Here is a 13,116-nt window from a genome sequence, read left to right on the forward strand (position 1 = left end):
ACATGTTTCAATTATGGATGTTTTTGAGGCATCAGATACCAGTAGTATCTGAAGAAGTGTGCATGCACACGAAAGCTCATACCAATGACAAACTTAGTTGGTCTCTAGGGTGCTACTGGAAGGATTTTTATTTTATTTTGTTTCGTCCATGTTTATGTTTTGTTCTTCCCCAGTTCCCTGCATCATAAAGGTAAAGGGTAAAGGGGCCCCTGACCATCAGGTCCAGTCGTGTCCGACTCTGGGGTTGCGGCGCTCATCTCGCTCTATAGGCCGAGGGAGCCAGCGTTTGTCCGCAGACAGCTTCCGGGTCATGTGGCCAGCATGACAAAGCTGCTTCTGGCGAACCAGAGCAGCGCACGGAAACGCCGTTTACCTTCCCGCCAGAGCGGTCCCTATTTATCTACTTGCACGTTGATGTGCTTTCAAACTGCTAGGTGGGCAGGAGCTGGGACCGAGCAACGGGAGCTCATCCCATTGCAGGGATTCGAACCGCCGACCTTCTGATCAGCAAGCCCTAGACTCTGTGGTTTAACCCACAGCGCCACCTGGGTCCCTTCCCTGCATCATACACTTCCTCAAAATCTTCCATCTAATGACGTGGAGCTGAGGGAGGAGAAACATACAAACTAATGACCCTTAATACAAACTACGGGGGAGCTGGAGATATACACAACACAAAGACGCCATTTTGGGTGGCAAATGGACCTGAAACTCTGGTGAGAAGCGGCTCCGGCCTAAAATAACCAATATCTAGAAGGGCTCCCTCATTTCTCTGCCCACACTCCTACAAAACTGCTTGAAGAGACGCAGTATCCGCCTACCTGCCAGTCAGCACCAGCTCCAGGTTCTTCCGGCTCTGGGGATTCCAAAATGTCCTCCTCTAGTTCAGGCTGCTCCGGCCTCTGGTGTAGCTCCGCCAAGGAATTCTTCATCCTCGTGAGAATGTCCTCCTTCCTCTGGCAAAGGAGGGCGATCCGCTGCTTTATGTCTTCCATCTCCTCGCCCTAAGGAACAACGATGCTCAGGTGTGACATTTTTTTCCACGAGGGCGGGAAGGGGAAGCACAAAAAATGGAAGGAAATAGCAAATAGTTTATGGCATCTTACTGGAGCCCGATCTCCGCAGCTCCCACTAGCTCTCTGTCTTACGTGGAAGTAGCGCCCCATTGCTGCTGAAAACCAGAGCAAAGGCCTCAGCATGAAAACAAGAGCCTTCTGGATGCGTCTTCGACCGGCCATGGCTTGCTAGGCAATGTGGAGCTTCAGTAAAGAGCAGCACTCTGGGTGGCAAATGGGCATGTGAGGCTTGCGGGAGCAGAATTCCTGGAGGGTGAATGCTCAGGAGTTCTTCCTTTGACAGGCTCAGTCACTAATCTAGATAGGTCAACTATAATAGACTAGCACTTCCTGAAAGTCTGAAAGGTTGTTGTTGTTTTTTTATTTTAAAAACATAACAACATTTCCCTTCTATTCCGAGTGGCACAAAACCAGGAATTAAGAGGCCTGTGTAGTTTTTACCGGAAAACACGCCAAGAAAATGCAAGCAGGCATCCTTCCCTGTCTCTGCTTCTCTGTTCCTGTATCCTCACTGAACAGATTATTCGTATGTAGGAAGGAATCATCCTAACCACCAGGCAATTATGCAATTTAATTAGGGCTTTAGTGTATACATTGCAGTAGGTGCGAAATGCGACATTGCTACTAATGTCGCTGTAATTTGGAGAGCCAAAAGGTGTTAGCATAGTAGCATGGCCTAGTCATTTCCTTGCTTTTCCACCTATATAGTAGACTCTCACGTTCCCCTGTACTATCAAGCTAATCCATTTGAGTCCCCGTTTCTTGCTTAACAGCTCCCCTTCGGCTGCTCACACAGGAAGATGAGTGTGCCACCTCACCATCTGGTATAATTCCAAATGGCTGCTACAGGCTTATTAAAGCTGGCACTGCATGGGCAGGAGGGCTTTTGGCACAGGGCATTCATTCCCTACCTGACCAGCACTTCCCCTGCTGCTGTGCCCTTGCAGAATGGGATCCCGCTGTGTTGTACTGACACTCGGAGTGCAGCGAGCCCAATGCTTACTAATGTAATATCCATGCATCTGAAGAAAGTAAATTGTAAAACTGTTTTGGGGTGTTTTTTTTGTATGAATCAAAATTCCAAAAATTCTGGGATCTGCAACAAAAAAACTGAAGCGTGGGGTGCTTCTCCCACCAACCCAGAACCTCTTTCTGAACATTACATTCCGTTTCTTCCTTACATACTCAATTTTAGCTCCCTCCCTCAACTCTGCCAAGAGTCAATCATCATTCTGGACCTTTTTTACCTCCCTGAAAATGTGTTGTGTTTCTGAGAACTTCTGATTTTCCCCTAAACTTGTTTGTTGCTTCTCTTTCTCTCTGTTTGGTGACATTTTGGCTACATTAGGATCCACATTCTGAGAATTGGTATTAATATTAGTATATATGCTATACAGCGTGTACCAGAATACTAACCTAAGTCCAAGTGAATTCCCAGGAAACTCCTTTCTCATACTTTTAATTAGTATTATAGCCTTAAGTCCATTTTCAATGAAACTGTTTCGTCCTTTGCCAGTCCTCCCAAACCCTGAACAAGATTTCAGTTTAACACATTCATCTGTTTCAACTCACACACATGTTGTTATTTTAGCAGCTGCTAATAAGTTTGGGGTCAAAAATCTATTCCAGTCTCCTAAGCTTCAAATGAGAACGGCTGTTTCATTTGTCTGCTTTTTTAAAAGAAAAGAAAAGGGTATATAATTCGGCCATGTTTTCTATTTATCTCTGCATCATCTTTTTCTGCACCTGACTCCTCCAATTGGAAAACTTCCAATTAGGAAATTTTCACCTCTTTCTGGAACCGCCCCTTCACGTTGTTTACAGTTTTGAGTCTGAAATGCAATTAGCTTCTGGCAGGCTAGAGAAATGTAAAAACAATTAGCACTCTGGGTGGTTCCAGTTAATTTACGTGGCAGATGCAGAAGCAGGGAGGGAAGGACTCTGGACAGAGCCAATGAACACACTGGAAGACACCAGAGGAGGAATGATGAAAGGGTAGGCAACCTGTTGCCATTGGGACTACAACTCCCATCATCCCTGGCAACCAGCCATGCTGACTGATGGGAGTTGTAGATACTGCAGTTAAGTTCAGAGCACAGCAGGCATCCAACACAGATGGAAGAGGGGGGGGGGAATGCAAAGCTCACCTCTGGGTAGGAGGCAGCCTGAGCAGGCCATGGGATTTCTGTAGCCGATTCCTCCAAGCCACTCTTCATGAACTGGAACTGCTTCAGAGAGTCTATTTCTTGCTCGCTCTCTTCCAGCTCTTTCACAATGGGCTGTAAAACAATAATTACTATTAGCTGTTTTGAAGTGGGCGGTGGGACACATAGCCCCGTAACCTAATAAACACCCACACAGCACTGCCTGCACCCATGTTCAGCTCATAAAGGATGAGTCAACACATCAAGAAAAGTGAAACAGTGAAAGAGGTGGAGCTGCTTTGTAACAGGTCAGGCCACCATTCAGCCCAAAGATTGTCTACACTGAGTGATGGAAGCACTTCACAGTTAGGCATCTGCCTATTATTAGGGAATACAGGGTTGCCATTTCTCAGAAAAAACCAGGACACCCCAAAAGAGTTGTTGAGCTTGTTTTTTAGGAAGACCCCGAAAGTGGTTGAGCTTTCTTTTACAAAAACGCCCAAAAAATTTGCTTTTTCGATTGACTTCTCCAAGATCCAGAACAAAGTGCCACCTTTCAGAAATTCCAACTTTGAAATCCCTGTAGTGTCCATGAAAATCAGGACGTATGGTAGCCCTAATATTGATGGTACTACAGATGAAGCATTCAAAACAGGCAGAGGAAAATCATGGCTGAAGCAATAAAGAAAGCAGCAGCAGAAGCAGCTAGACTGTCCAGATGTGGATCTGTTATGTAGAATGTGCTATGTGCAGCCGTGATTCATATCTGAACTGTATTGCTTAGGAGAGGTGTCTGTGTTTCTGAATGGGGAAACAAAATGTGTTTTAAAGCCAATTGTGGAAACTGAAATGCACAAGATGCACAATTGTGAAGTTAACTTTAAAAAATCCAGGCATTTCCAAAGTTTTGTGCCTTGGGTTAAATCAGGCATCCCCAAACTTCGGCCCTCCAGATGTTTTGGACTACAATTCCCATCTTTCCCAACCACTGGTCCTGTTAGCTAGGGATCAGTATACCTGAAGGAGCGTCTCCACCTCCATCATTCTGCCCGGACACTGAGGTCCAGCACCGAGGGCCTTCTGGCGGTTCCCTCGTTGCGAGAAGCCAAGTTGCAGGGAACTAGGCAGAGGGCCTTCTCGGTGGTGGCGCCTGCCCTGCGGAACGCCCTCCCAACAGATGTCAAAGAGGAAAACAACTACCAGACTTTTAGAATACATCTGAAGGCAGCCCTATTCAGGGAGGCTTTTAATGTTTAATAGATTATTGTGTTTTATTTTTCTGTTGGAAGCCACCCAGAGTGGCTGGGGAAACCATTATTATTATCATCATGGGAGTTGTAGGCCAAAACATCTGGAGGGCCGCAGTTTGGGGATGCCTGGGTTAAATAATCAACGGAAGCAGATGCAGAAGACTTGCCGGACAGGTGCTTTGTTCGCCGGCTGTCACATTCTTGTCCAGTCACAAAGAAATTACTTAACATGACAGGATGTTTTCTGTCACTCCAGCACCTACGTCGTGTTTGCTTTTACCTCGAGCAGTGCGTTTTGCTCCTTGGTCATTCTTTCTAAGGTCTTCAGCTCTTTCAAAAGTTGCTTTGTTCTTTGGAACACAGAGAGGGGTTGCAGCCTCATGCCTGGTAACCTCAGACTCTCTTTATAGGACTGGATTTCAGCAATTGCCTTCTGCATGGGGCTGATATGGGCCATTATAACCTGAAAAGGTAAGGTGCAGGATCAGTGCAACTGTATGAAGTTTGAATGGGTTGGGGAAGGAAGTATAAAATAACGCTCAGGATGATCAGAACATTTCACAATTCACATACATGATCTTGGAAAATATTATTAAAGAGGAATACTAATTTAAATACTAATTTTAAAAAACAGGGTGAACTTGAGTTTTCAAAATACATGGGATAAACTGTGCATGCAGCAGTTCCCTGGTCCAATCCTTGGCATCTCTCTATAACCGGAAATGGCAGGGACTGAACCCAGCTGCTTCTGAAGCAGGGGTCAGGAATGTTTTCCGGTCAATGGGTTGGATCCTGGTCAATCGCCCACCTCTCAATCACCCGGCATCATTATGACATCAGGCGACAACTTCAGCTAATCGAAAGCGGCAAAGCTGTCTGTGGAGGAAAACATGGACAAAGCAGAGGTTGAACTGAGCCCTCTGAAAGTGAATTGTTGATTGGCGTTGAATGCATGCCTTCAGAGGGGCTCGCTTTCAGCGTGGAAAGCAAGCTCTTACGGGTTTCCCAATAGGAAACCCCTTAGTGCAGCCAATCCCAGAGAGGCTCAGTGTCAGTGCCAATCCGTTGGTGGGTGCTGTCAGTGAGCCCCACTTGCAAAGGAACAACCAAGAGCACAATTTCAGCTCTGGTTGCTCCTTTGCAGCTGTGTTCTTACCTGCTCCACATATGACATCACTTACGATGCCAGGTGTGCAGTAGCTGGGCATGTTGGGGCAAATGGCCTTGTGGGCCAAATTAGGAACCTTAGCAGGCCTCTTTGAGCTCATGGGATTGGGGGTTCCCTATGTCTGATCTGAAGGACCAGGTAACCAGGTGATTGGAAAGACCCGCTGCCATTCACCCAGGTGAGCTGATCGTCAGAAAAAGGAGGCACTACCGGTCTGGATACGCAGATAATCTAAGCTGATATGTAGAAAGCAGCTTAACATTTTCCAGTATTAATTAACAGCCTCTTTTATGAGCTAACTCACCTGGCCATGTTTAAGATGCTCCTTCGGAGAAAGATCGAGTGTGTCTTCTGAAGGGGACAAGATAGTCTTAATTTTGTCCACATCCTTCTCCATTTTTTTCACTTCAGATTCAATAGCTTCCACCTCCTACATTTTGAGAAACATTCTTATTATTTGTGGGATTGTCTGCCAAAGACAATTAGAACCAAAAAGGCGAACAGAACCCTTGCGCCAGGTTCCGAAAGGTCCCTTTTCTTCATCTTTGAAAAGCTGCACATCCCATGAGCATCATTTCAGATGACACCCTGTTTTCCTGGTACAGCCTTCATCAAATAATGCTCTACAGTCTTTGATTCATCATTCCTGGTTCTCTCGCAAGAGGCACAGACATACCCATGACCCCAACAGCCACGTTTGTTAAAAAGGAAAAAGGGAGGAAAGGTAAAGGTGGAAGAGGAGTAATACTGCTTCAAGAAAATAACTAATGCATTGCCACCAGGCACATCTATATCCTGCAAAATCAAAGAGAATCCACCCTCTCTCAGGAGAGGCCCACCCACACTTACATCGGCCAAGTGCTGGATGTGGGGAAGAATCTCCAATATCTTCTGTTGCAAGGCTTTAACTTGCTCGTTTACTTTGTTCAGCATCTGAACCATGCAGCCAGTTTCAATTAAAGATGAGAACTCCTCCAACTCCGGATAAATTGCACTGAGAATGCTTTGCTTTTGTTCCGAATCTTCAAATGCCATCTAGGAAAGGGGATGGGGAGACGACAAAGTTTTGACCCGGAAAAGGAGGAGGGGGAAGAAAGATTAACATACATGAAAATGCACTTGAATGTTCAAGAAAAAAATAACCTCATCATTCCTGAATCCTGCAGATTTGTGCAGCGTCGACGGGCACTAATCAACAGGCATTAAGATGAAAATACGGAGCGCAGGAAGACCCCAGTTTTAATGGGGACCATAGTGGGTTAACCCTTCTCTCCCCAGGAATGCCCTCCTACGAAAATCAGCCTTACCCTGTGGCTTTTCAGATCAAACATGAGTGTGAGGCATATATTTTAAGGCTGAGGACACTTCCTCACAGCCAATTTATTGTGGACGTGGAGCTGCTCCGTGGATGCAAATTGTGTGAACAGTCCGCACAACATTGTACTTCTCCCCCCCCCATTTTCAATTTTATTTTACACTTGAAACAATAACAACATTTCAAATAAAAGAAACACACAGGTTGATATCGGCTCCCCTCCCCCCCTCCCTTCCATGGTGCATTTTATGACTTTCTTTTCCACTGCATTTTCTAATTTCTCTCTCTCTCTCTCTTTCTCTCATCTATATATATAAATGTAAACTGGGCATGTGAGTGGGTGTCCACTTTTCTCTGAATTACGTTCAAATTTTGACACAATGTCCAAAGCGAATATGAGAGTGACCATATACAGGTTGCGTAGACAGATGTCACACCTGGGCCACGTAAAAACCCCCAAACCCTGTGTTCCAGAACTCACAAATCACCCTCAAGCGCATGCACCAATGTTGCAAAACACCGCCCTCTAGCGACTGCTACACTGGTACTGCACCTAGGAAAGCTTCCGTCTCCACAGCATCTTGGCTCGCCTTTCCAGACTGGGCCGAGTGGAGGTGGGGGCTTGCCTGGGTGGGGGGTGGGGGGGAGGGGTCAGGATAGGTCATGGGTCAGGACAGGGTGGGGCCAATCACAGGGATGAGCGGGGTGGGGTGGGGGGAGGGGACGGGATAGGTCATGGGTCGGGACAGGGTATGCCCAGCCACAGGGATAAGCCAGGGGTGGGGGGAGGAGGGGGCGGCATACCTCATGGGTCGGGACAGGGTGGGGAGAACCGCAGGGATGAGCCGGGGTGGGGGGAGGAGGGGATGGGATAGCTCATGGGTCGGGCCTGGGTAGGGGGGGATCACAGGGATGACCCTGTGTAAACAGAACACGCGTAAAGCATTTCAACAAAATGAAGGGGGACTCTGAAGGTGAGGGGAGTCTGAAGGGGGACTCTGAGGGTCCATTTAACAGACTGACCCACAGCAACGCGTGGCCGGGCCACCATCATCTTTATACCTCAATATTTTTTCTTACTGCCAAATTTATTCTATTAGTGTTAACTTCTTAATATGTTTACAATATGTCTCTAAATATTCCGTAAATCATTTCCAATCTTCCTCAAATAATTTTTTATCCTGATCTCTTATTCCATTTGTCAGTCTTGCCATTTCTACATATTCTATGAACTTTGTCTGCCATTCTTCCTTTGTTGGTGTTGTTTCTTCCCTCCAGCTCTGAGCATACACCATTTGTGCTGCTGTAGTAGCATACATAAAAAGAGATTTATGAGCCCTGGGTATATTTACACCTGTTATGCCTAAAAGAAAAGCTTCTGGGGTTTTAACAAACGTCTTTTTAAACATCCCCCCCTCCCAACTCATTATATATCATTTCCCAGAAGTTTTTAACCTTTTTGCATGTCCACAACACTGTACTTATCAAAATGCCATTCTATTTTCCCCAACTGCACCCTGACTTAATCCAAATTTACTGTTCGTGCCTTGATAGATTTTCTGTGGAAACAGTAAATCTAGATTAAATCATGGCGAGGGGGGATATGGGGTGGCATTTTGATTTGGATAATGTCATAGGGAGGCTATACAAAACTTGCAAGTGTGAGCAGCACTGAATTCACAAGCCACTTGCGCCCCATGCAAGACTTTGGGCCTCTCAACGTAGCCAAGTTGATTATCCACTTACTTGAAGTGCATCAGCATGCTTGTTCAAAGCTTTTGCAGAGTCACTTTTAGCTTCCTCTGTGAGCAGACGGTTGGTGTTTTCAAGCCAAACCTGGGTGCTCTTCAGGAGTTCTTCACATTCTTCCATCTTGCTGGTAGCCTTTAGCATAAAACACCACATTATCATTTTTACACTAGGCTGAACGAACGAAGCCCTGAGATTGTTGAAAGGTTTCAGCTTTATGGTAATTACAGTAATGGAAGATAATATGATGAAATGAAAGTGTTGAAAATGTAAAGAAAAAGGAATGAACCTTTTACCACATGTGGATGTGCCCCAAAGTAAAAGTAAAAAAATTAGAAGCCATTTATTGGGAATTAGGGATAGAAGATAGATGTTATATGTTTTTCGTATGCCATATATATTGTGTAAGATGAAGGATTATGGAACTTGCCGAACTGACTGGGAGATTACATGACCAGGAAGAGGAGATGGTAGAAGTTGATTCGAAGAAATTTAATGATAGTTGGAAAAAAAGTATTTTAATATATAACATCTTAAATACCTTAGGGAAGTGATATAGGCTTTCGGTGTTAATGTAGGATTTAGGTTAAATTTATGTATGTAGGATGTTTTAATATAAAAATTTATTTAATTTTAAAATTGGGAAATTGCCAAAGTTGATTAGAAATGAAATTCAGATGGGGGCGTCTGGGGGAAGTCACCTAATGATGTTAAGAAAAGTTATGTTATGTAAGAATAATAGTTTTGTTTTTGTTGTGTGTCTATGTTTTCTTATAAAATGAATAAATATTATTATTATTATTATTTTAAAAAGAGATTGTTGAAAGCTGCTGCAAAGCAATTTCAATAAGCTGTGTAGCTGCTCGTGACACCTATCCGGAAAATAGCTTTTTCACCATAGGTTTCCATTCCTGGTTTAGAATATGAGAGCTGGGGGGACATGGGGAGGGAGGGTGTATTAACAATATGGGGGGGGGAATTGGATACAACAAAGAAGAATATTAGCAACACTGGGTACTTTTGCAGAAACTTCCTTTGTGTCGTCAAATGTTTCCAGCTCTGCATTACTATACCCTACAGGGATCGAACTTCCAACCTTGGCATTATCAGCAGCATGCTCTAACCAACTGAGCTACCCACATTGGACATTTGATTAGCCGGGTCTGCCTTTCCATTGTCCCCAGCTATCTCTTACCCTGTTCAAGTCTGCAGTTCTGCGCTCAGCCCGCTGAGAGACTTGCTGGTATCGTTGCAGCGGAATCATCCAGCGATCCATCAGCTCTTGACCCTGCTGGCCAGGATCTTGCTCCACGAGGTCTTGAATCTCGGAATCCAGTTCGTTCATTTTGTAATGCCATAGGTCCAGCATGTCCCAGATTCTCTGCGTGCAGCAAAAACAGCACATCCATTAACCAAAAGGGGCTTTATTCCTGTTTGTGATCTGTTTGGAGACACTTGCAACAGCAGTTAGGGATGAGACAAATGTAAACAGGAGTAAGAAAAGGTGATTGCGAAGATGACAGTAACAGACCATCAAGCTCAGTTAGAATTGAAGAACGAAACAAAGTGGTCTTGGAATTATTAGAAGACAGAAATAATTAGCATCCAGATTTATTTTTAAATGGTTTGTAAAAAAGAACTGTTGGAAAACAAGCAGAATTTTGGGGTACAATTTTAAAAATCAAGTTTCAAAACTACTACAGTGCTCTCCACCAGTTTGGCCACAAGGAGGAGTTCAGAAGCATCCATTTCTGCATTTTTGAGTTGTTATACTGTATACAGCCCTGTGATCCTTGGATGAACGTATATAAATTTTTATAAATAACGATAATCATAACCACAGTTGCTCATTTCGCCCAAACTGAGACAAACAATAGTTACTTCTTCAACTCTGTTGTTTTCTGAACAACCCAAGATCAAGCCACCGTCTACAATCCAGGCCAGTTCAGACAAACCATCGTTTACAGCTCACAAAGTTTCATAGACTGGATGAAACAACCTGTTGTTAGTAGAAAATGGAAGCAGTGGATTCCAATCTGGTCGATGCAACTGTGGAGGGTGGGACCCGGGGAAGGAGCAGGTCTGCTACACATCACGCCATCTTCTACAACCTGGTGCTCCCCAGCTGTTGCTGGACTACAACTCCCATCACCCCTGACCACTGGTAATGCTGGCTGGGACTGATGTGGGTTTGAGCCAAACATCATTTGGAGGGCACCAGATTGGGGAAGGCATTAGACAAGGATGGGAGGTAACCTGCAGGCAGAGCCAGGGGCGTGTAACAGTTAGAGTGTTGGACTAGGACATGGGTAGGCAGACTAAAGCCCAGGGGCCGGATCCAGCCCAATCGCCTTCTAAATCCGGCCTGCGGATGGTCCGGGAATCAGCATGTTTTTACATGAGCAGAATGTGTCCTTTTATTTAAAATGCATCTCTGGGTTATTTGTGGGGCCTGCCTGGTGCTTTTACATGAGTAGAATGTGTCCTTTTATTTAAAATGCATCTCTGGGTTATTTGTGGGGCCTGCCTGGTGTTTTTACATGAGTAGAATGTGTCCTTTTATTTAAAATGCATCTCTGGGTTATTTGTGGGGCCTGCCTGGCGTTTTTACATGAGTAGAATGTGTCCTTTTATTTAAAATACATCTCTGCGTTATTTGTGGGGCATAGGAATTCATTCTTTTCCCCCCTTCAAAATATAGTCCGGCCCCCCACATGGGGGGGTTCGCCCCCCCCAAGTCTGCTGACCCCTGGACTAGGACTTGGGAAACCAGGGTTCAGATCCCCACTCCGCCGTGAAGTTCACTGGGTTACCTTGGGTTGGGTTTGACACTCTCAGTCAGCCTAGCCTCCCTCCAAGAGGTTGTTGTGAGGATAAAATGGGAAGAGGAGCCTTGTAGGCCACCTTGGAGTAAATGTGGGGTATAAATATCTTAAATAAACAGACCTAAGCAAAACCCTTGTTGAGTCATCAATACCTTCTGGATTTCTTTTGCTCTTGCCGTGCTCTTGCTCTTCTGCTGCAGCATGTTTTCAACTGCTTGCAAGCCTTTGCTGATGTCTTGTATTTTTTTATCTGCCGTGTAGTGTGGGGAAAGCTTCAGGGATTCAGTGGTGACCTAGAGCGGTTTAAAAACAACACCCAAAACAAAATGAAAAGGCCTGCAACGGAAGGGAGAGAGAAGAAGAGAAACACAAAGACCAAACTAACACGGGACCTTTCAAATTACGTTCAGGTTTCTTGCCTTCTTTAAATCGCAATAATCTGCAAACCACCAACAGATCTTTTTAAACAATCCTTTATACATCAAACCACGTCTCAGGCAACCTCTGTGTCATCTCTTTTCTTTCTATGCTTCCTACATCTATCTCTATGTGGAACGAATCTGCCATCTCTCCATTTTATAGAATCATAGAATCCTAGAGCTAGAAGAGACCACAAGGGCCATCCAGTCCAACCCCCTGCTGAGCAGGAAACACCATCAAAGCATTCTTGACATATGCCTGTCAAGCCTCTGCTTAAAGACCTCCAAAGAAGGAGACTCCACCACACTCCTTGGCAGCAAATTCCACTGCCGAACAGCTCTTACTGTCAGGAAGTTCTTCCTAATGTTTAGGTGGAATCTTCTTTCTTGAAGTTTGAATCCATTGCTCCGTGTCCGCTTCTCTGGAGCAGCAGAAAACAACCTTTCTCCCTCCTCTATATGACATCCTTTTATATATTTGAACATGGCTATCATATCACCCCCTTATGAATCTCTAGAGGTTGGGGGGAGAAGATACATAATCATATTATCCTGCTGAGGGTTCTAAGGATGTAAGGAGAACCTGCCTGCTGGATTAGAACAATCTATATATATATAAATGTAAAGGGTCCATGTTTGGGACTTTCCACTTTTCTCGGAAACCGCTTGACCGATTGTGTTCAAATTTGGACACAGCGCCCAGTACCAATACGCGAGTGCCAACATAACCTTAGATTCCACACGTGTCAAACCTTTGGCAGGTAAAAACGGAATTTTCTCCGAATAAAAAATAAAAAATAGCACCCTCCAGTGGACGTCAAAGGAACATACACCTCACCTGCTGCCATTAGCTGCATACTATCAGTGACATCACAACAGAACATTCCAAACAACTGAATATGGGCCTTTAACAGAAAACAACACCAGTACGGGGGAACCGGCCAGGCCGCAGGGGTTTGCGAGGGGGACAAGGTGGGGCCAATCACAGGGATGACCCGGGGTGGGGTGGGGGCAGAATAGGTCATAGGTCAGGACAGGGTGGGGGGAGTCACAGGGATGAGCCGGGGTGGGGTGGAGGGGGCAGTCACAGGGATTAGCCACAGCAACGCGTGGCCGGGACAGCTAGTAGTCTATATAAGTCCAGCATTCTGTTTCCCAACCAGAGCCTCC

The 13,116-nt window shown here is 45.1% G+C and overlaps 1 protein-coding gene across 11 annotated transcripts in view; it reads right to left on the reverse strand.

Moving 5' to 3' along the window:
* Positions 1-13,116, reverse strand: part of SYNE2 (spectrin repeat containing nuclear envelope protein 2) — a 233,603-nt gene that overhangs the window by 96,543 nt on the left and 123,944 nt on the right. For all 11 annotated transcript variants that reach the window (XM_088673909.1, XM_088673903.1, XM_088673923.1 and 8 more), the window contains 8 exons: positions 11,680-11,820; positions 9,898-10,083; positions 8,700-8,837; positions 6,488-6,673; positions 5,943-6,068; positions 4,751-4,933; positions 3,224-3,355; positions 822-1,004 (listed from right to left, as the gene is read on the reverse strand). In XM_088673909.1, coding sequence (XP_088530035.1) covers positions 822-1,004; positions 3,224-3,355; positions 4,751-4,933; positions 5,943-6,068; positions 6,488-6,673; positions 8,700-8,837; positions 9,898-10,083; positions 11,680-11,820 — 1,275 coding nt within the window. The remainder of the gene's footprint in view (positions 1-821; positions 1,005-3,223; positions 3,356-4,750; positions 4,934-5,942; positions 6,069-6,487; positions 6,674-8,699; positions 8,838-9,897; positions 10,084-11,679; positions 11,821-13,116) is intronic.

This window comes from Zootoca vivipara, chromosome 1, assembly GCF_965207765.1.
Source record: "Zootoca vivipara chromosome 1, rZooViv2.hap1.1, whole genome shotgun sequence".
In the NCBI taxonomy this organism is placed as follows: Eukaryota; Metazoa; Chordata; class Lepidosauria; order Squamata; family Lacertidae; genus Zootoca; species Zootoca vivipara.